The sequence below is a fragment of the Mus musculus genome, chromosome 12 (assembly GCF_000001635.26).
Source record: "Mus musculus strain C57BL/6J chromosome 12, GRCm38.p6 C57BL/6J".
Taxonomy (NCBI): Eukaryota; Metazoa; Chordata; class Mammalia; order Rodentia; family Muridae; genus Mus; species Mus musculus.
The window spans coordinates 3,588,386-3,612,086 of NC_000078.6; the positions used below are offsets into that span (position 1 = coordinate 3,588,386).

General features: G+C 41.2%; 1 protein-coding gene across 25 annotated transcripts in view; it reads left to right on the forward strand.

Moving 5' to 3' along the window:
* Positions 1-23,701, forward strand: part of Dtnb (dystrobrevin, beta) — a 213,115-nt gene that overhangs the window by 16,014 nt on the left and 173,400 nt on the right. For all 25 annotated transcript variants that reach the window (NR_027869.2, NR_027870.2, NR_149729.1 and 22 more), the window contains exons 2-4: positions 786-853; positions 3,521-3,601; positions 8,264-8,477. Coding sequence is in view for 20 of the 25 variants with exons in the window: in XM_017314955.2 (XP_017170444.1) it covers positions 787-853; positions 3,521-3,601; positions 8,264-8,477 (362 nt within the window). In the remaining 5 variants the exon portion in view is untranslated. The remainder of the gene's footprint in view (positions 1-785; positions 854-3,520; positions 3,602-8,263; positions 8,478-23,701) is intronic.

Sequence of the window (23,701 nt, forward strand, 5' to 3'; positions counted from 1 at the left end):
TCCACAAGTGTAAGGAGTTTTAATACCTGGCATAGCCTAAGCATCAGCATTTGCTGCTATTACTATGTGACAGGAAAATCCCTTTGCAGAGCTCTTTATCTTGGGGACAAGTATCTTTTTGTTTAATAAAGTCTAGCCTAAAACAGAAAATTTTATGTCTTTTTTTGTGTGTAAATGGAAAATTCTCATGTTCTTTATTATGTTTTTTTCTGTTGTATCTGAAATCAATTTTAGTAATATATTAATATTTGCAAAACAGGGGTGGTAGAGGAAACTGTGTCAATGTATTCAATGTTCTGTAAAAAGAAAGAAAGACAGAGAGAAAGAGAGAAAGAGAAAGAAAGAAGAAGGAAAGAAAGAAAAGAAATAATTAAGTTGGAAAAAAGCCATCCTTAGCTAGGCACGATGGTGCATGCCTGTATTTCCAGCACTCCTAAGGCTGGACCAGGAGAGTAGCTGCAAATTCAAGGCTGGTGTGGGCTATGTTGTGAGGTCTAGAGTAGCCCCAGAGCAAGTATGAGTTCTTACCCTTAGAAAAATAGTCCTGCATTTTCAACTCAGGAAGTAAGCATACCAGCTCCTTTAATATACTGACTGTTCAGTATCTCTTGGAAGCTACCAGATAATGGGAGACTGGCTCACGTTTCTTGGTGGGAGGGTCCTACTTTATTTTCCCTGATGTTCCTGTAGAATGTGCATGGCCACTGTGGTCTCCTCTTACAGCTGAACACTTGGTTGAGTCATCACCCCATGCTTTGACTCATTGTGTCTGTCTTCATCTCTAGGATGATTGAGGAAGGCGGGAACAAGCGGAAGACCATGGCGGAGAAGAGGCAGCTCTTCATAGAAATGCGTGAGTGTCCCGGCTCACACACGTGGAATACTGTGGGCTTTGTTGTTATTTTTATCAAGTAATTTTTTAAGTTTTTGTTTGTTTTTTTGAGACAGTTTCTCTGTGTCCTGGCTGTCTGACAATTCACTTTATAGACCAGGTTGACCTAGAACTTAGAGATGTCTGTCTCTGCCTTCCAAGTCCTGGAATTAAAGGTGTGTGTCACCACTGCCTGGCTAAGTAATAGTTCTATCAGTTAGAAATTGTGTGTTGGAAGCCTGAGAGAGGGAGGAATGGGAGTTGCACAAGAATGGAATTGGAAGACAACAGCACAACATGTGCTTTACTTGAGTTGACTTGAGTTGAGGCTTGGCTCTGCTCTCCTCTCCTCTCCTCTCCTCTCCTCTCCTCTCCTCTTTCAAAGGTGCTGAGTTCAAATCCCAGCAACCACATGGTAGCTCACAACCATCCATAACGAGATCTGACTCCCTCCTCTGGAGTGTCTGAAGACAGCTACAGTGTACTTACATATAATAAATAAATAAATCTTTTAAAAAAAAGATTAAAAAAATCTTCTGTTAAAATTATATCATGGTATTAAAAACAAAACAAAACACCCAAAGCCTGGCCAGGAGGACTTGGTTCCCAGTATTTTGTTTTCTTTGACATGTGGTGCAGACCACTTCACACTTGCTGGCTCTTGGATTCCTGTATAGTATTGGTCTGAATTAGCCTTTGTAAGCCTTTTAAAGACATTTTATGAGTCCTACTGCACAGGTGGGTGTGTGCCTGTCATGCTAGTGCTTAGAGGTGGACAGGAGGGCTACGTAGTGAGACCCCTACCCCATCTTACGTGGGATGCCTATAATCCCAGCGTTTGGGGGCAGAATTAGGAGGATAGTAATTTTGAGGCAAATCAAAACCAGAAAAGCTGAAACAACGCAAGAAAAGATCTAGAGCAGCACTTGCACGCTGCTTCCAGCAGGCTGTACTGGCGTGCCGCGTGCTGTGCCTGGGGGTTGTTCAGTTCACCTTTCCAAGGATGGCTTCTTCTACTTGCTCCCCTCCCACTCCAAGACAGGGTTTCTTTGTGTAGCCCAGGCTGGCCTTCAACTTAGAGATCCACCTGTCTCTGCCTCCCCAGTCCTGGGATTAAAGGCGTTTGCCACTACATCCTGTCTTTTTTTTTTTTTTTTTTTTCATGCTAGGTAGGAACTCTGCTCCTTTTTTTTTTACTAGCTATAACCCCAGACATGATGCTTTCTTGATCAGGTGAGTCAGACAAAAGGGGAAAACATACAAACACAGTGATTCTTGCAGTGCTGCACATAAATAACCTTGGGGTAGGGGATGGGATTGACCTGGGAATAACTCAAGTCCTGCAAAGAACACACACACTCACTCTGATAGAAAGACTTTGGATAAATTATCATTCTCCCTGTGTGGCCATTTGAGCTAGCTTGCTTTCTCTCTCTCTCTCTCTCTCTCTTTCCTTCCTTCCTTCCTTCCTTCCTTCCTTCCTTCCTTCCTTCCTTCTTTCTTTTCGAGACAGGGTTTCTCGGTATAGCCCTGGCAGTCCTGGAACTCACTCTTAGTTCTGAGCCTGGCCCCGAACTAAGAGATCTTCCTGCCTCTGCTTCCCAAATACTGGGATTAAAGGTATGCGCCACCACTGCCCGGCTACTTTGTACTTTTTAAAAAAATATTTATCTTTTTTTTACGAAGTTGAGACAGGGTGTCATTATACAGTCTTGGCTGGCCTGGAACTTAGCTATGTAGACCAGGTTGGCCTTGAACTCAGAGATCTGCTTGCCTCTGGTGCTGTGATAAAGATGTGTGCTACCACACGCAGCAATTTTTACTTCCTGATAGGAAGATGCAGCCAGCTATGGTGCTCCATGCCTGTAATTGCAGCTGTCAGGAAGGTGGGATTGTAAGGTTGAGGCCAGGCTGGGTACATAGCAAGCTCAAGGCGAGTACTACTTATTGAGACAAGCTCTATAATAAAAGAGCAGCCTGGGGGGGGGGGGGTAGCTCTGTGGCAGAGCACTTGCCTGGCATATTCCCTGGATTCAGTCCCCAGCACTTGAGGTGGTAGTGGCATTTTTGTGGGGAGATGTATAGTATACTAGAAGCAAAGAAATACCATGTGACCAATTATAGAAAAGGGCAGGTGGCCACAGAGTAAGAAGGGGCCTTAGCGTTAGCTGGTCCAGTTCCCTCTATGAGGCCATGTGCGGGAAAGAAATGTGAGGCATGGCCACAGACAGGCCCTGTTTTGTAGTCAGACTGAAACTGCAGTTTATTGACTTCTTTTGACTCTGTCTCCTCACCTCTTTGAAATGGGTCTCACTGTGTAGTGCAGGCTAGGCGCAAGCTTGTAGCAGTCCTCCTGCCTCACACTGCAGCTTGTAGTTTACCTTCTTGACTGCAGACTCTCTTCCATTCGTCTCTCTACTGACCTTTCCTGACCCTGCAGCCTACTGACGGATGCATTGTGTGTCCTCCCCCTCTGAGTACTCTTGCTTAGCAGAAGGCAAAACTGTTGGCAGCATCTTGGCGGGCAGTGGGCGTGCACAGCGTTTCTTCACCTCTCCTTCTCTGTGCACATCACAGTGGAGCCACACTTCAGCAAGCAGCAATGGCACACTCAGCACAGCTCAGCCTTTCACTTTGTCCCTTTCTCAGGTGCTCAGAATTTTGATGTCATACGACTATCAACGTACAGAACAGCTTGCAAGTTACGATTTGTACAGAAGCGATGCAACCGTAAGTCATTTCTTACCTCTTCAATGGGCAGATAGGGCTCCTGATATTATGAAATAATTTCAATATTTTCCAGGCATATCATAAGGTTAGTTAAATTCTGTCTTTTTGTAAAGAACGTATTTCTATTATAGAATTATGTGTATAAGGGTATGTCTGCATGTGAGCATGTGCACACAAGTATAGATTCCCCAGAAGCCCGAGGTGGAGTATCTCTTGGAGCTGGGGTCGTAGGTGGTGTGAGCCACCTGACATGAGTGCTGGCATCTGAACTTGGGTCGTGTGGAAGAGCAGTAAGTGCTCTTAACCACTCAGCTGTCTCTCTGGCCCCAGTTCTGTTTGACTGAAATATTACGAATTTTGTCACTTTATTCCTGTGTCCCTTAAAATGTTTAATAAATTGATAATGTTATAAGTAATGTTGCTAGAATGTGGGTTTCTTATTTTATTTTTATTTATATTGTGTATATACATGCGCACATTGGGGTGCTGGTGTGTGTGTGGGCATGTGTATATGCCTTGCCATAGTTCACGGAGGGCAGAAGACAATTTTTAGGAGTCATTTTTCTTGTTCTACTATGTGGGTTCTGACACCAAACTCAGATTTTCGGTGTTCATGAGTTTGCTTTTACTCTCTGCGCATTTGAGCCTGCCCCACTCACTAGCACTAGTGATTAGTGACAGGTTCTGAGATGACCTAATATAATTGTTATCTAATCGGGAGAAAATCTTTTGTACAAAATTAATATAGTTACTAGCTTCTGAAAGGTCTTGATATTTTGATACAGATTTAGTGAACATTGATTTTTTTTTTTTAATTAAATTTAGGCTAAGTTTACTGTAACACAAATTGACTCATTTTAATAAGTACCTGTTATCATGTGGATTAAAAATATGTATAGATATATGTACACATACATATTGTCACTGTCTGTGAAGATGAGTTATATTTTTCTCACATGCACATGTATTAATGAGAGGCTGTTTGCATAATGGAAAGCATATTAGCCTAAGAACTGGAAAATCTGTTTTAAGAGACTGAATTTTTCCAGGCAGTGTTGGTGCACACCTTTAATCCCAGCACTTGGGAGGCAGAAGCAGGTGAATTTCTGAGTTCGAAGCCAGCCTGGGCCTTTCGAAAAACCCCAAAAAAAACAAAAACAAAAAACCAAAAGACTGAGTTTTACCATTTATTATTAACAAGTGACTCTAGCAATCCACTTTACATATGATAACTTCTGTCAGATGTTAAGACTTAAAAAAATTCTTCCCATATACATAAATACATTTTTAAAAGGGGGCGGGGTGGGTAGAGAAATGGTTTAGTGTTTAAGAGTACTGGTTGCTTTTGCAGAGGTCCTGAGTTTAATTCCCAGCACCTACAATGGCGGTTCACAACCATCAGATCCTGTGTCGCCTTCTGGTGTGTAGATAGATGTACATGCAGATAAAAAAACCTATATATAAGTAAATAAATATTAAAAAAAATAAATTTTCTGTCAGGTTTGGTTTGGGGTGTGGTGATGCATACCTTAGAGGCAGGCATGTCTCCTTGAATTCAGGGCCAGCCTGGTTTACATCTCGAGTTCCATGCTAGCCAGGGCTGCACAGTGAGACCCTGTCTTGATAAATAGAAAGGACAGACTTATAAATCCTAAATTCTTAGAGCTTATTATGCTGTCTTGGGTTTCAGCCATGTTTTTGTTTTTTTGTTTTGTTTTGTTTTTTTGAGGCAGGGTTTTTCTGTGTAGCCCTGGCTGTCCTGGGACTCACTCTGTAGACCAGGCTGGCCTCCAACTCAGAGATCGTCCTGCCTCTGCCTCCCGAGTACTGGAAATAAACCACTGCCCAGCTTCAGTCACAGTTTTTTCTTTTTCCTTTTTTTAAAAAAATATTTATTTATTTATTTGTTTATTTATTTATTTATTATATACACTGTAGCTGTCCTCAGACACTCCAGAAGAGGGCATCAGATTTTGTTATGAATGGTTGTGAGCCACCATGTGGTTGCTGGTATTTGAACTCAGGACCTTTGGAAGAACAGTTGACACTCTTACCCGCTGAGCCATCTCACCAGCCCCCACAATTTTCTCATTGTCATTTCCCAAAGCATTAATTTTCAGATTTTGGATGGCGACCCATCAAGCGCTTCTCGAAGTTGCTTTGATGAGCCATAAGAAGAATAGAGAAGGAAGCAACCAGGGTGCAGCTAGGGAGGTACTTCTCTGTATCTAGATGTATGTGTGCATGTGTGTGTACAAGAGAGAGGGAGGGAGAGAAAGAAATGCAGAAAGAATGATTGCCTGGTATTAATACCCCTGTGGGTGAGTGTGGGCTGTGGCCAGGGAGCTTGAAAAGCACTGTCTTAGAGCAGCTGTGTGAATGTTTTTATAATTTTCCCATAGTTATTCTTGGGAGAGTATGGTCTATGTGTACAGTGCTGTGAGCTGTGGGCAGATGGTGTTGGTTGTTTTAGTTACTTTCCTGTGGCTGTGTTTATAGAGGCAACAGTTATTGGAGGCTCACAGTTTTAGAAGGTGAGTCTCTGTCTATCATGGCTGGGAACATGGCAGTCGACTGGCAGGCATGGCACTGTAGCAGTAGCTGATGCTTACTGCGTGATGGCTTACAGCTGTTAAAACTGTAACTTTGAAACGCCAAAGTTCACCCCCATGAAATACCTCTTCCACCAGTTAGCTTTCTTCCATGCTGGCATGTCTCTTGGTATTGCCCTTGTTCAGTCTTGTTTAGGCAGCCATGTTGTTGAGACTTCATGGTGTACCTTTCCTGTCATAGGTGGAAGGCACATTTTCACAGGGGACTTCCTGGTCCTCTGACTTGCACCCCCTCTTCTGTGCTGTTTGGTGAGCCTTTGATGTAGGAGTTATGTTGTAGATGTATCAGTTGTGGCTGGGCAATACGCGATCATTCACTCAAATTCTGCAGTTTGGTTGGTTGTGATTTTCTGTAACGGTCTTTGTCTGGCTAGACCCTGATGCAAGCTGTGCAGGACCTGGCCAGGTGGAAAGGTTGCCCATACCTGGCCTCCTACATGGGCTGCTGGGGTTTGGACTCAGGCCCTAATGTTTGCACAGTAAGTGTTCTTACTCACTGGGCAGCTATCGTGTCCAGCCCTTGGTTTTGTTTTGTGTTGTGTTAACTGAGGCAAGGTCTCTTGTAGCCCCAGCTAGCTTCTTCTTCTTCTTCTTCTTCTTCTTCTTCTTTTTTTTTTTTTTTTTTTTTTAAGACAGGGTTTCTCTGTGTAGCCCTGGCTGTCCTAGAACTCACTTTGTAGACCAGGCTGTCCTTGAACTCAGAAATCCGCCTGCCTCTGCCTCCCAAGTGCTGGGATTAAAGGCGTGCGCCACCACTGCCTGGCGAAGTCATGTCTTCTTAATAACTGCTCTTCTAAGGTATTATCCTTTCTTTTGAAGGGTGGAGGTCTGACTGAAGTCCTGGCCCCAAGTCACCAATGTCCTAAACAGGCCCTTTTGTTTGCTTGTTTTTAAGTGTTTTACCCATGGTTTTTATTTATGTAAGGAGAAGGGTAGATCCAGGGAGATAGCTATCTGATTTGCTCAAAACAAAGTTTAAAACAATTTGTATAAAAACAAATTTAAATGTAGACAAATGGATTTGAATAAACTTAAATAAGCAAATCTAAACAAACTTGTCTTTTGGATACATTGTTCAGAGCATTGATTAGGCCGCACAGCATGGTAGAGTTATACTTAATACAGTTATACTTCTTAGGGCTATAGAGAGTAAAATTTGAGACATAAAATGTTGCTGAAATTGCCAGATTAATATACAAATAAAGATGATTCAGGATGTTGCGGCAGATTGCTAAACAAGCTGAATATTGGGCTGGCTCAGTGGTTAGAGGCACTCATCACCCATTCTGATCCATGATGTGAGTTTAATTCCTAGAACTCACATGGTGGAAGGAGAGAAGCAGCCGGGCATGGTGGCGCACACCTTTAATCCCAGCACTTGGGAGGCAGAGGCAGGTAGATTTCTGAGTTTGAGGCAGCCTGGTCTATAGTGAGTTCCAGGACAGCCAAGGCTATAGAGAGAAACTCTGTCTCGAAAAACCAAAAAAAAAAAAAAAAAAAAAAAAAAAAGGAAGGAGAGAAACAATTCTTTTTTTTTTTTTTTTTTTTAAAGATTTATTTATTTATTTATTTATTACATGTAAGTACACTGTAGCTGTCTTCAGACACTCCAGAAGAGGGAGTCAGATCTCATTACGGAGCCACCATGTGGTTGCTGGGATCTGAACTTTGGACCTTCGGAAGAGCAGTCGGGTGCTCTTACCCACTGAGCCATCTCACCAGTCCAAGAAGCAACTCTTAAATGTTGTACTTTGACTTTCATACGTGTGCCATTACATATATACATCCGGCATATACGTAACAACATCCCATGCTTCAAATAAGTAAATGTAACAATAATTTGTTTTGAAAGGGGACGTTCTTAAGAGTAATTCTTGGTATACTTTTTCTATTGTACTCTCAGCTGATAGAGGTCACAGGGGTCGCTATTTACAAAGATTCAAAGCATCAATTACTTAATACAGGTGGAATGAGTCAATCAGTTTAAATGTCCAGTTGTGAGGTGACACTGTCCTTTAAAATTTCTGACAGTTTATATTCTTTGATTTAGTTCATCTTGTTGATATCTGGAATATGATCGAAGCTTTCCGAGACAATGGCCTTAACACGCTGGACCACAGCACGGAGATCAGCGTGTCCCGCCTGGAGACCGTCATCTCGTCCATCTACTATCAGTTGAACAAGCGCCTTCCTTCTACTCACCAGATCAGCGTGGAGCAGTCCATCAGTCTCCTACTCAATTTCATGGTCGCCGCCTACGACAGGCTCGTACCTGCTCACTTCCTTTCAATCCTGCCCTTTTCTTCATCTCCCGTTTCTCACCCTGCCTTGCTAACTCTTGTCAGCCTAGAGCCGCACTTGAGGTGAATTGCTCAGTGTAAGCCCTTCCTGCATCCTGGACAGCCAGCCACTCACTGTCCTCTGGTGTGCGTCAGCTGGAGCTCCACTGTAGATGCAGTGGAGGAGACTCACCCACCTGAGTCATACTGTCTGGTGAAATGATAGGCCTGTTCCCAAGGAATAAGAAACGCTTAACCTATCTTTCTCTACTCTGTAACACCAAATGCCTTTGAGTTGAAGTTTTTTCTTCATAAACTTCTAAGAATCTATTTCAGACTTTTTCGGTAGACCTCACAACATGAGCGGGAAACTACCTTAGCGTATCATAATTAAAATGGAGATGAGTTCCTCTACTGTAAAAAACCAAAGCAAACCAATCCTAAGGGATGGGATGCTGAGAAGTGGTTCTGCTCCAGGAACCAAGAGTTCCTGTTTCTTCTCTCTGGTGTTGTGTTACCACTGGATTTGCATGGGAATGCTCCCTGCTTTGTGTTTTTTTCTCTTTTATTTTATTATTTTTTAAAAGATTTATTTATTTTATGTATATGAGTACACTGTAGCTGTCTTCAGACACACCAGAAGAGGGCATCAGATCCCATGGTTGTGAGCCACCATGTGGTTGCTGGGAATTGAACTCAGGACATCTGGAGGAGCTGTAAGTGCTCTTAACCACTGAGCCATCTCTCCAGCCCTGTCTTTTTCTCTTTATGTTGAATTTATAAGCTAGTAAAATGGTAATAGTTGCATGTTACAGTAGCAGAGATTCAGTGAGTTAGTGAGAAAGTATGGGTGGGACAAAGCCAGGCCACGCATTAGGCTTTCCCCAGAGCCATAATATATTTATGTTGCAAGTTGGATATTTTTACCCATTCGATAGAAAATTACTTAAAGAAATTTGAATTTTAAAAATAAGAGTCTATAACAGGTAAAAGTCCCAGAATCGTAAAGTCATTTAAAAAATAGGGTTATGAATCCAAACATTAATCTCATACTCCGTGATCTAGAACCCAGGGTAGAAATTGCTACCCTTTGTAGATCTCATCATGTCTCTAACCCAGCGATTCAGCCAGTTCCAGGCTTGCACAACACAAATCAGATCAATAAACAATTTTTAAAAATATAGTAATAAAAATTACCTTACCACTCGAAAGGTGAGTGGGGATTAAAAACACTGATTCTGGCTGGGGAGGTGGCTCAGTTTTATGAAAAGTGTGGCAAAAGCAGGACCTCAGCATAATCTCAGAGCCAACTTTAAAAATGTCAGGCTTTGTGGTTCCCAGCCGTCATCCTGGAGCTGTAGTTTGAATCCCACCAGTTACACAGAAAGAAGGATGTGGCTGCTTATGGCCATAACCTCAGTGTTGGGTGGGCTGAGATAGGTGGGTGCTGAGAGCTTGCTACCCAGCCAACCTAGCACAGCTGTGAGCTTCCGACTCAATGAGTGACCCTGTCTCAAGGCAAGAAGGATACAGTCTCCCGATGTCCTCTGGCTTCTGTGTGTGCATGCATGGCCTCACACCACTAACACACACACTTGTGTGCAACACACACACACACACACACACAGAGAATAGCTAGATAGTTTATCAGAAGAGACAGAGAAGGCTGGTGCTGTGTAGAGCACCCTAGGTTCAATCCAGGTCCTGCCAAAAGAGAGGAGGTGGGCGGGGGAGGGGGAGGGGGAAACATGTCTGAATGAGCAAGCCAAACAACTAGCAAATGCAGAGAGAGGGGCCGAGGAAAGGCAGGAATGTGCTGTGCTAGAGGGGAGCTTGGTAATTTTCAGATCAATAAGGGTGTCAGAATATATTATTCACATCTTTATTAACTCAGATCTATATATGATAAGAATCATTTATCTCTCCAGAAATTTAAAATTGTCTTCTTTATACTGGAAATAACTAGGGATCTGATAATTTGACTTTGTTTTTGTATATCTGTATATCAGAGCATTTAGTGTTAAATCCTCATGTTAGCCATTTTATTGAGTGGCACTTTTATGATTTAGGCTGGGCAGTTCCTTTGATGTGTGGATTATCTAGTTACTTATTTTAGTCGAGTCTTTCATACTTTGTATTTATAATTCTCCAAGGTTAAAGATTGAATTCAGAGCTGGGCATGGCGGCGCACGACTTTAATCCCAGCACTTGGGAGGCAGAGGCAGGTGGATTTCTGAGTTCGAGGCCAGCCTGGTCTACAGAGTGAGTTCCAGGACAGCCAGGGCTACACAGAGAAACCCTGTCTCAGATAAAAAAAAAAAGATTGACTTCAGTAATTAGTTAATTTTAACTCCTTTCACCTCCAGATTTATAGTTAGTATTTTTGTCTAAATGATTTCTCAGTGGCATAGTAGATGATAAAACTTCTACACAGATTAGGAACAATTGGGGTTTGGATTTTGTTCCTTAAGTGAATAATTTCTTTTTTTTTTTTTAAAGATTTATTTATTAATATATGTAAGTACACTGTAGCTGTCTTCAGACACTCCAGAAGAGGGAGTCAGATTTTGTTTGGGATGGTTGTGAGCCACCATGTGGTTGCTGGGATTTGAACTCTGGACCTTCGGAAGAGCAGTCGGGTGCTCTTACCCACTGAGCCATCTCACCAGCCCAAGTGAATATTTCCTGAGGATTCATTGTTTTTTAAATGTGAGAGCTCTAAGTACTACGTGAGAACTTAAGAACCGCTGGACCGTACAGGTGTCTGTGTGTGGGACAGAGGGGAAACCACAGGGAGCGCTGGAAACCCTGACGAACTCATGTTCAACCCCACGGTCCCTCACACCACAGGTGCTGATGGCCTGTGCTCTGGTCGAGCAGGGAAATTCATGTTCCTGGCATGCAGGGACAGCAGGGCTGCCTCAATTCCTTGCTAGGCTTACATTCTGGGGCTTTTACATACAACGTTCTTTCTGCTTTCTGCCTCTATGTTAGTGTCTTAGATACCAGGCTGAGAGAGTCCGTGATGCCAGGAGTCTGCAGGAATGCCAGCCCTGTGCTGCTGCAGTGGCTGGCTCTGGCTGCCTTTCCTCAGGCTGTTCCTCACTTAGTCTCTTGTGTCAGCTTTATCATTGTGCTGACTTCAAGATGCCTGCCTTCATCTACTATCAACCCTCCTCCTTCCATGCCTAGGTAAAGAGGGAGAAGAGAGGCCCAGTGCTTTGGAATATCAAACAGAAGTACCTGAGCGGTTGGGCCAGATGTGTGCAGGGTTGTGTCTTACACTCAGACTGTCAGTGTGTGTGCCCCTGGGGTACATGGTTGTTTAGTTCTTACCCTGACTGTCTGATTCCATGTGGTGGGCAGTGGATAAACTAGGTATGCGGCGAGCCATTACGTGGCTCGGTGCTCGTTGCCATGGGTCTTCATACATTAAGCTTTGGATCCCTTTGTCAAACAATGGCCCAAATGCCCATCCGTTCCTGAAACCTGAGTCACTCATGTTGTCTTCTCCCAGAGTCCACACGCAGTCAATTACTGAGTCCTGTCACTTTGTCTTTTGATTATCTCTCTAGTCTGTGTACCTTCTGTGGAGTCCCTCTTCCTACAGCACCACCTGAGCCTTCCCGGGCTGCTGCCAGGGCTTTTCTATTATTATTATTATTATTATTATTATTATTATTATTATTATTAATTACTATTATTATTATCTTGTACGTATGTTCTTCCCTTCCTCTTTCATTCATTCATAGAACTAATTCATCCATGTGCCCACTGTCTGCCCCAAGGCTCTGAATGCTGATATATTGTTTAGTTGTTTTTTTTTTAAAGATTTATTTATTATTATATGTAAGTACACTGTAGCTGTCTTCAGACACACCAGAAGAGGGCATCAGATCTCATTATGGATGGTTATTAGCCACCTTGTGGTTGCTGGGATTTGAACTCAGGACCTTTGGAAAAGCAGTCAGTGCTCTTAACCACTGAGCCATCTCTCCAGCCCCGTATTGTTTAGTTTTAGTTACTATTTTTAAAGACATGATCTCACTGTATAGCCCTGGCTATCCTGGAACTTCACAGCAATCCATCTGCCTCTGCCTCCTGAAGGAGTCTGTCATTACCCTGTTTGTTTGTTTGTTTGTTTGTTTGTTTGTTTGTTTTTAGTTATAAAAAGGCTGTTAGGCATTGCAGTTGGTCATAACCCTTACAATTATTTTATTGTGGGGCTGGAGAAATGGCTTAGTGGTTAAGAGCACTGGCTACCCTTCCAGAGGACCCTGGTTCAATTTCCAGCACCCACATGACAGCTCACAACTGTATGTAACTCCAGTTCAAGGAGATCTGACACCCTCATACCAGTGCCTATTTAAAAAAAAATCATTTTTATGTCTTTCTTTTTGATCTTAGTGACTGTCACATGTATTTTTGATTTTTCAAAGCCTAATATTAACTGATACTGTTATGCTTTTTCTGATTAATGAAAGACTCTAAAGTATTTTATGTCTGTTTATATTATTGGGATAGTGCATTCTTGTTTTGTATATCTCTAAAACTAAGCAGACATTTAAAGTTCTTTTACTGTTACTATTATTTTATGTGTATGAGTGGTTTTCCTGAGTGTATATCTATATCACATGTGTTCCTGGTGGCTGGGCAGGTCAGAAGAGGGCATTGGATTCCCTGGAACTGGAGTTACAGATAGCTGGGAGCCACCATATGAATGCTGGGAATCAAACCTGGGACTGTTGGAAGAGCAGCCTGTGTTCTTAACCATGGAATTCTCTCTCTGGGCCCCCAATTTTTGTTTTTGAAATAGTTTCTCTTGAGTAGCCCAGGCTGGTCTCTAACTTGCAATCAATCATCTTGCCTGTGTCTCCCAAGGGGTGGGATTATAATTGTGCATGGTCACACCTGGCTGTTGAGCGGACATTTACATTTTTTGTTCTTATATTTATTCACCCGATGTGTTTGTACTATGGTGAGTGTGTGCAGGTCAGAGGATGTCTAAAGGAGCTGATTCTCCCATTATGTGGGGATCAAACTTAGTTGGTCAGGCCTTTACTTGCTGAGTCATCTCAACAGTCCTAGACTGCTTATTACAAAATAGCATCAACATCATTTAATTCATAAGTTTGCTAATAAGTGAAATAATATCAACTGCATAAATAACCACCATGTGTTTGATTATAAGTAGACTTAAGACGGCTGTCAGCAGGAATGACTTCCTTCTACCTGAAGGCTTTCCATTGCATGTGTCATAGTTTTATGTATTTTCATTGTTTTTCTTTAAAAGTTTTTCTTCATTTTTTTTTCAATTATGGGATATTTATTGCTTAAGTTTTGTATGTGAAGAAAAAAATATTTTTCAGCCATTCAAAAAGATTTTTATTTTGAAGATGACATACAAAACAGGATATATTAACCAGCAATACTTCTTGAAAGTGTAGTAAATACTTTTCTATATATCCTCTAATCAATATCTACTGTATTACTTTAGCTCTTGTGTATACATTTTGTTTAAAGTCTTAGTGATGGATAGTAAAATTTCTATAATCAACCATTTAAGCTAAAATGCCAATAAACAAAATAGATAATATCTTTTATTTTTGATTGACAAGTTGTAATTTTAATGTTTGTGTTTTCAATGTTATAATTTTTGATGCATTTCTAAGTTGTCTGATGATCATATCAAGATAGCTGAAAATACATCATTTCTTTGAAGAACATTTGGTATTTTTTTGTCTATTTTGAAATACATACAGCATATTATTATTAAACATATTTACCTTGCTCTGCAAAAGAAAATAAGGACTTCTTTTTTTTTTAAATTAGGTATTTTCTTCATTTACATTTCAAATGCTATCCCAAAAGTCCCCCATTCCCTCCCCTCCTTCTTCATTCTTAAAGATTATTTCACTTGGCATACAGTTGCTGATAGATAATGGTCTTCTTCTATGTTTTAAGAATGTTACTTCTTTTTGATGATTGTTTTTTGAATCAGGGTCGCACTAGGTAGCTCTGGTTCTCCTGAGACTTACTAAGTAGACCAGGCTAGCTTCGCCTCAAGGTAGATCCACCTGCTTTTATCCCAGAGTGCTGGGATTCCAGGTGCGCATCACCACGCCCAGCTCAGGAATGCTACTTCTGTTCTTGTGGCTTCTGTCAAGGTTAAAGGAGTGTGTCCTCTTGGCATCCTTGATATTAAGCTGTTTCTTGCAACCTCTAAGACATTTATAATTTGTTTTTAAACTAGTGTGACCTAGGCATGTTGTGATTTTCTTTGTATTTGTTCTGTTTAGGTTTTTGAGTAGGTTGATGATGCTTAATTTTCTCCTTTTATTTTCATACTTTTTTACAGTTTTCTCCCCCTCTGTGAAGATGTATGGTGTTCCTTCTTATAGCCTTCATATTGTCTCTTACCATCTTTTGTGAATTTACCATGTTTCCTATTTGGACTTTATTCTGGACTTTTGCTTCCAGTATGTTTTCCGGATACTTACTTTCCATAGACAAGCATTTAACCTACATTTAAGCCTTTAATTAACACTAAAAGTATTAATTGTTTCTTTTTAGTTTAAGAATCTCTGAGTCACATTTAAAAATATTTTTATGTATTTATTTTGATTTTCGTGACAAGGTTTCTCTGTGTAGCCTTGGCTGTCTTGGAACTCAGTCTGTAGACCAGTCTGGCCTCGAATTCACAGAGATCTGACAGTCTCTGCCTCCTTGGAGTTAAACACATACACAACCAACTGCCAAGCAAGAGTCACATTTTTGAAAGTTAAAAAAAAAATCCAATTCTCTGCCAAATATTTTATCACTGTTTCTTATTCCTTGAATAGGATAAGCTTCTTTTTTTGTTGTTTTTTGTTTGTTTTTTTGTTTTGTTTTGTTTTTTTGAGACAGGGTTTCTCTTTATAGCTCTGGCTGTCCTGGAGCTCACTTTGTAGACCAGGCTGACCTCGAACTCAGAAATCCTCCTGCCTTTGCCTCCCGAGTGCTGGGATTAAAGGCGTGCGCCACCAACCGCCCAGCTAAGCTTCATTCTTTCACCTCAGCCTGGCTAATACCTTGATTTTATTTGGTGGTTTTTGTATTACTTGTCATTTCTATTTTTTACTTGTAGTATCTTCCTATCTGAGTTATTTTTACTTATTATCTGCCAAATGTTACATGGTACCATTAATATTTTAATTGTTACTATTTGACAGTTGAGATCTTGGGGACTTTTTCTCTAGGTGGGGATACCTGTGTGCTTATGCCAGGTGCCTAGAGACCCTGGCGATCCAGGATGACCTCCATCCCAGTTCTGATTCTGTCCTTGTCTGAGGTCCTGACATCCTTTGCATACCACCAGGTATGCTTCAGGGGTTTCCATGCAAAGTAACATGGGTCCTCCCTCAGAAACCCCAGTCCCTTGCAAGGACAGGGTGATTGCAGGTACTGTGGAGTACACAGGCTTACTACCTGAGCCTCCAGTGGCTCCTGTGTCGGTAACTCATTTACTCTTGTTGGTAAGCAGGTGTTTTCCAGATCACCTTTTCTTTCTTTTTTTTTTTTTTCCATTTTTTATTAGGTATTTAGCTCATTTACATTTCCAATGCTATACCAAAAGTCCCCCATACCCACCCACCCCCACTCCCCTACCCACTCACTCCCCCTTTTTGGCCCTGGCGTTCCCCTGTACTGGGGCATACAAAGTTTGCGTGTCCAATGGGCCTCTTTTTCCAGTGATGGCCGACTAGGCCATCTTTTGATACATCAGATCACCTTTTCTTACCCTCCCCTCTCTCTTCTCTCTTCCTTTGCTTCATAGAAGTGTTGTTTAGAATCAGTTTGTCATTTCTTGAAGCCCATTATTTCTTCAAATGTTGTCTCATATTTTTCTCTTTTTTCTGACTATTGGCATAATGACTTCTATCTTTTTTTCTTTAATGTTTCTCACTCGGTGGTTTAGTTTCTTTAAATTTACCTCATTTTAGGAAGAGCCCAACAATCGTGATCCCATGACACCTTGGGAGCTAGCTACAGCTTTGCCTGGCCAGCACAGAGAGACGGGGGGGGGGGGGGGGGGCACTCCGTTGTGCTGAACTATCTTAAGAAAGAATTGAAATTCAAAGTCAGATTTCTCTAGAACACATGTCAATTTCTTACCCATCAAGTAAAAAAAAAAAAAATCATTAAATCAAACAAGTCGGAGGACCATCTGTATCTAATTTATGATGGAGTTATATGAAAATTTTTTGTGTAGTTTGAAAACCACACTAGCAATCATTTTAAAGTTGTATTTTTGAAGTTTATTTGGATACATTTAAAAGATTTCATAGTTCCCTCTTACAGTGAATATTTAAAACAGAACTGTATAAAACTGTGCTTAGCATTCATGAGGCTCTGGGTGTAATACACTGTGTTGTCTTCCCTCCCCCAGTGCAAAGTAGTGACTGATTACTCTATTTTACATAAAAACAAATGTGTTCCTTAAAATTGGAGCTTCTAAACCAGGAGTGTAGAATGGACATTGCTGGAAACATAGTATCAGGTTTCAGTGTTCCTCATTAGTGATTGCTAAGCAAAGCTGTACCATCCTCTGCGGCACAGGTACTTCATAGTCAAGCACAGTCTATACAGGCGGGCATCTCTGCTTTTTCTTAGATGTCCTCAAGACAACAAGAAATAAAGCCACATAAACCCAGAGTTCAGTTCTTCGAGTAGGAAAACCTTCCACAACAGTAGACTTATCTCTCGAGGGTCTGATTGCAGCATTGTTAGGACATTTCCAGGACACAGTGGAGTGCGAGTGGGTGGTGTTGGCTGTCCTGAGGACTAGGGGTGGAGGTCTGGGTGCCATCACTAAATCCTGGCAGACTGGGTGCTACCACTGGATCCTGGTGAGACCACCGCACGCTGCTGTGTGTCATGCTGCGGTTGTGACATGTGATGCCGAGCAACGCTGAAAGATACAGTGAGCTGGAAGCTCAGGGCTTACTCTGTAGCTGAAGCTTTTCTCCACTAGTCAGCCTGATGTAGGGCTAATATTCAGACTTTTTGTTTTTGTTTTGCATTTGTATTATAATACATTTTTTAATGTTGTTAAAGAGATGGTGAACAAACACTTTTTTCTAAGGGCATTGCTTTTGAGTCTTTGTTTTTTCTTTACTCTGATGAGAGGAACTCTCCAAATAAGCCTGATCGTTAGATCTGACTTCAAGTCAGAACGCGTTCAAGGCTCTTGTGCCCATCCTCACCTCTGCCTACACCAGACTCCACAAGCCCCTGAGGTTCTCCTTCTTTTTCCAGCACCAGCAAGGCATGGCATGCTTATTTCTCTCTTTGTCCAGTTTGGCTGCTCCTAGCCCCATCCTGATCCTGCCTCAAGAATTCCTGGTCTCTTTTTCTCGAGATCACCTCAGCTTTTATTCAGGCTGTCCCATCTTCGATACCTCCACACCCACGTTCATCCCTTTGAGGATCCAGTTCTTGTTGTGTAATTGTCTTGGCCTTTTATTATGCAATGCCTCTTTAAGAACACCATAGTGAATGGGTGAGCTCGAAACTCTACAAGGACTCCTTAGTAAGACAGCACTGGATTGGTAACACGGGATTGTAAGACCAAGATGAAAAGCTGCAGGTATCTGATTATGAGAAAAATCAAGTAATATTTGAAGTTATTTTACTTGATCAAGTTGTTCGACATTCTTAAGTGGATTCTCGACTTGTACTTGATGATTGCATAATTCATTCACCTGAAGTTTTTAAAATTATGATTAATTGGAAAAATACGAGTTTCTGGAAATCAAAGTGAAATGCTCTTTTAGCAACATTGCATAATTGAACTGGTAACAATGTTTCTAAAGTACAAATCTATTTTCATACAGGAAGTACTAATTTATCCACAGTTGTTTGCTAAAGATGCAGAAACAGTTCATTTAAGTAAAAAAAATGTTTCTGGTAGTCTTGTTTAAAAAGCATTTATTAATTTGAATATCAAACTCTTAATAGATACTGCATGACCAAGAAACATCACCCAAATGAGGTTAGTCACTCAAAAGATAGGTAGAATTTGAGACTTTATTAAACTGAAATGAACAGTTTCCCCTCAAAGGGCACAGATGAGGTTTGCAGATGCTTCTGAAGATACCTGTGTGTTAAAACCTCACTGTTTTTCAGGGTGAGCCACTCTCTGCCTAGCTGGGCACAGACCTCATACTACTGAAGTTTCTTTAGTGTTGGTATTAAAAACCCCTTTTAGAAGTCACTTGCAAGGTTTATTGTCAGTCTGTAAAATGATAGGTGTGTGGAAGTGAGTCAGGAGTAGCCTAAGGTAGAGATTTAGCTTGTTCCTTGTGGAGGCTACTGTTTGGGTGGGGCTGAAATAACAAGTTTCTTTGCAGCCTTTCATTTTACTCTTTGAATGGGGTTAATATGCACTCTTGTGTTACATTTAAAAGGCTGGCCTACAATCAGCTCCTAGCTATCATAAGCCATGTCAGTGAGCTACATTACATGGTTTGTGCTGAAACTTCTTCCAAATCATGCTTGAAGAGAATTAGTTGTGATAGAAACTTGTATTTTACATTAGAAGTAGTAAACCATGGATGTTTGTGAGATTTGACCTTATGCAAGCTTTGGCAAGTGGAAGCTGACTGCTCAGTTGTAATAGAATGTGTGTTGTGTCCGTAGAGTAATTCTAGATGTCTAGTAGGAAGAATCAAGAGTGAGTTCTTCCCAGAAGAATCAGTTAGATGAAGAACATAATCATGGGGTATAGCTTCTACTTGACTACAGTTTCTCTCACTGCCCCTAATTGTAGAGGAAAAATGCTTAGCTTTAAAGGAACGTCAGAGAATAAAAGCAACACTTTCTTTGCTTGGGGACAGTATGGGAAGTAGCCAAGAAAAATGTTCGTGACAGAGAGGCCAGTGCTGACGTTTGGTTTAGCAAATAGTGAAGAGGGGAAGCTAAGGAGTTTTCCTTTGGTATTTTGTTTTATTATTATTTTTTGAAACAAGGTCTTACTATATAGCTTTGTGGACCAGGCTGGCCTTGAACTCACAAAGACCCACCTGCTTCTGCCTCCCGAGTGCTGGGGTTTAAGGCCACCGCAACTGACTACTTTTAAAGCTTAATTATTTTATGTGTATATATATATCTGTGTACCATACATATACAGTGTCCACAGAAGTCAGAAGAAGGTGTCCAATCTCCTGGAAGTGGAATTACTCATGGCTGTGAGTTGTGGGTGCTGAGTTCCAGGTCTTCTGGAAGAGCAATCAGTGCTCTTAACCACTGAGCCATCTGTCCAGCCCAATGTTTCTTTTTGAAGAATGCCAATAAGCACTTTGATAGTAGAAACTGTGAGTAAGTTTGTATGTGATGGTTTGATAAGGCTTGAGGTCACTTCACACTCTCAGAATGCCTAGCTACACACTTAAAGATTCTCAGCATTTTCCCCAAATAATTTTTTTCTGTAAATTTATCTCCCTTATATTACTTTTAATCGTTAATACCCATGCTTTTCCAGAGTTTGGCACTTCTTCAGCTTTATTTACATATACTCTGTCTCTTACTGAGTAGCCATTGATGCTTAGATGCTCAGATGTGTACTCCTTACTCTCAGGAAAGCAGGTGGTGCACAGTGGGTCTGAGGATGTGGAGAGAGCATCGGTCCCTGGCTGGCTGGCTGGGAGACTGTTTAAAGATTGCTGTGTGGCTGTCAATGGATTGGAAAAAGGGTTGGAGCCGGACGTGGCGATGTATGCCTTAATTCCAGCACTCAGGAGGCAGAGACAGGCGGATTTCTGAGTTCAAGGCCAGCCTGGTCTGCAGAGTGAGTTCCAGGACAGCCAGGGCTACACAGAGAAACCCTGTCTCGAAAAACCAAAAAAAAAAAAAAAAAAAAAAAAAAAAGGGGGGGGGGTTGGAAAAATGCAAGATGATTTGTGAAGGGGCCACACGCTGCTTATTCCTGATGATAACTAGGTAGGTGAAAAATCCTTTTTCCTATAAATACCCTGATGTACATTATTCTGTAAATGAGTAAGTCACTTGGTTAAAGACCAGCTATGGAGACTAGTAATAATCGTAATGAATGGTATTTTAGTGCTGTTCTAGGTTTTTTTCTTTATTTCAATATAAGATTGAATCTAGGAGTATTATATGTAATATAATAAAGGATGCAAAATATTTTTAAGAATATACATACATACATACATACATACATACATACATACATACACACTGTTGCTGTCCTCAGACACACCAGAATATGGCATCAGATCTCATTACAGATGGTTGTGAGCCACCATGTGGTTGCTGGGACTTGAACTCAGGACCTCTGGAAGAGCAGTCAGTGTTCTTAACCACTGAGCCCCACAAAATATTTTTAAAACATTAGTTTCCTAAAATGTTTTGAAGAATAGGAAGATACTGTGTAAGTGCTGATTATTAGAATGTTTTTTAGAAGTAAAATGTTATAGTATTGGTAAGAATTATTGTTGTGAGTTTATGGAGAGCACATCTCACTTCTCTGAAGATTTGGATGTTGATCTGTCTCTCTGGCTTGTACCCTGGTGCCTGTGTACTTTCCTTCTGTTTGCATACATGACATCAGTTTCTTTTCCATAGCAAGGAATAGTTATTCTTTTGTCTCTTTGAAGGGAGAAAGTGAGATTTGGAGCCAAAACACACACGTGTACACACTATTCTTTTTTTTTAATATTTATTTATTGTTATATGTAGGTACACTGTAGCTGTCTTCAGACACACCAGAAGAGGGTGTCAGATCTCATTGTGGGTGGTTCTGAGCCACCATGTGGTTGCTGGGATTTGAACTTAGGATCTTTGGAAGAGCAGTCAGTGCTCTGACCCACTGAGCCATCTCTCCAGTCCCTACACTAGTCTTTATTATTCCTTAATATTTTATTAAGTAAAATATAAGAAAGAGAATACATAAATACAGTTAAAGGGGGTTTTAAAATATTTTGGTGATTTATTTATTTTGTTTTATGTGGTGGGTGTTTTGCTTTCATGTATGTCTGTATCATGTGCATGTAGTACCTACAGAGGCCAGAAGAGGGCTTACAATCCTTTGGAACTAGAGTTACAGATGCTTATTAGTTGTCCTGAGGATGCTGGGAATTGAACCCAGCTCATCTGGAAAAGCAGTTAGTATTTTTTATTATTGAGATATATCTCCAGCATGAAGAATTTTTAAATGCTGAGAAAAGTAGGGGTATTTGAGGTTAAGGATCATAGTAAGTGTGAGAGAGATGAAGCTCTTATGGAGCAGAGAGATTTGGGAGAAATGCAAAGTCTTTTTGTTTTTCAATTCAGGGTTTCTCTGTGTAGCTCTGACTGTCCTGGAACTCACTCAGTAGACCAGGCTGGCCTTGAACTCAGGATCCACCTGTCTCTATCTCTGCCTCTGCCTCTGTCTCTCCAGTGCTAGGATTAACGATGTGGGTCATCACAGCTCAAAATGCAAAATCTTTAGGGTTAAAATTGTGTAAGCACATGGCTAGCCACCCTGAGCACTGTGTTAGTAGTTCTCAGCTCAGGATGTATATCAAAATCATGGGAAGAGTTTTAAAAATAATGGTGAACTTTAGGCACCCAAGGAGTATATTCAGATATCATCTTAACGGATGAAATCTTAGGACAACCCAGTAATTTGTTGATTTCCATAAAAACGTTCTGTTGTGAATTTTAGATTTGTGAGATAATAAGAAATATTCATGTTGGTCTGTGGCCTAGCTCTTGACAGTTTCTGTGAGCCATGGGCACTAGGGGAATCTTGTTCTTTTTTTTTTTTTTTTTTTTTTTTGGTTTTTGAGACAGGGTTTCTCTGTGTAGCCCTAGCTGTCCTGGAACTCACTCTGTAGACCAGGCTGGCCTCGAACTCAGAAATCCTCCTGCCTCTGCCTCCCAAGTGCTGACATTAAAGGCGTGCACCACCACGCCTGGCTGGGAATCTTGTTCTTATGTTTAGTCTCTGCCTTGGTTCCTGAGATAGAGCCCCTAATACCCTTGCTGATGGTGGAACTGGGGTTGTGGGTAAGTCTATAGTCTTTCTTGTTCTGGTAGTCTTTGATGCTGGTTTCTGATATGTTTTGTGAGTCACAAAATGTGACATTTTGTTACAGTACAGTTCCCAAATTTCTCAGAATCTCCTGTATGAGAACATCTTTTGTTCCTAATGGGTGACTAAATAAGGCTCTTGGATGACCTCAACCTGGAAGTTGGTTGCTTTGGAGTGAGCCAAGTTCATCCCTTCTGTGTACATAATGAGGCTGAGGAGGGCATGGGAGCTCTGCACCCGTTCCCTTTGGGATCCCATGTTTCTTTTCAACACTCCTCTACTCATCTGTATCCTTCACTGTGTCCCCTATGAATAAATATGTGAACATAAATAGTTTCCCTAAATTCTTGGGCTGGTCAAGTCCACGGAGGAAGTTATAGGGACCCCTGATTTATACAGTAGGTTGTACGTGTTATCTAGCTACCTAGGTATGGAAACTGGCTTCTGAGTCCTTCCGTCTGACTGTTAGGTTGATGATGGTGTCAGAATCTGATTCTCATGTCTCCACCTCCTCTGGCTGGGGTTAGACACTTGATGTCACACCTGACTTTTTATGTGGGTGCTAACAGCGGTAGTTAAGCTGCTCATGCTTGCTTACTAAGCTCTTTACTCATGGAGACATTTCCTAAGCCCTGTCTGCTTTCCATTCTTAATTTTTATCTGTTTTCTCCATAGTTTGCTAGAGATTTATTGGCACAATTGGCATCTGCCTGACACTAGCCTTTTTGCTTTTCCTGACCCCTGCCCTTGTGTTTATTCTCACTTTCATTGTTTTCTGACTTTATTCCTTTTCTATTTTCCTGTTTGGAGTTTACTTTGCTGGGTTCGTTTGTTTGTTTTTGTTTTCTGTAGTTATAAGTTGGATGTTTGGATAGTTGGCTTAAGAACCTTTTGCCAATGAAATGTGATCAGCCTCGCCTCCTGTTTGTCTCTTCCCAGTTGTGTGGTCAAGCGGCTGTTTTCAGTATCATTTTACTAATCACTTCTGCATGCACAGTATGTATGTGGAAATACAGCTTTTCTTCTTGTAAAAGCTTATTTTATGTGTATGGTGCTCTACTTGCATGTGTATCTGTGTACCGCATGTGTGCACTGTCCTCAGATTCCCTGGAACCGGAGCTGCAAACGGTTG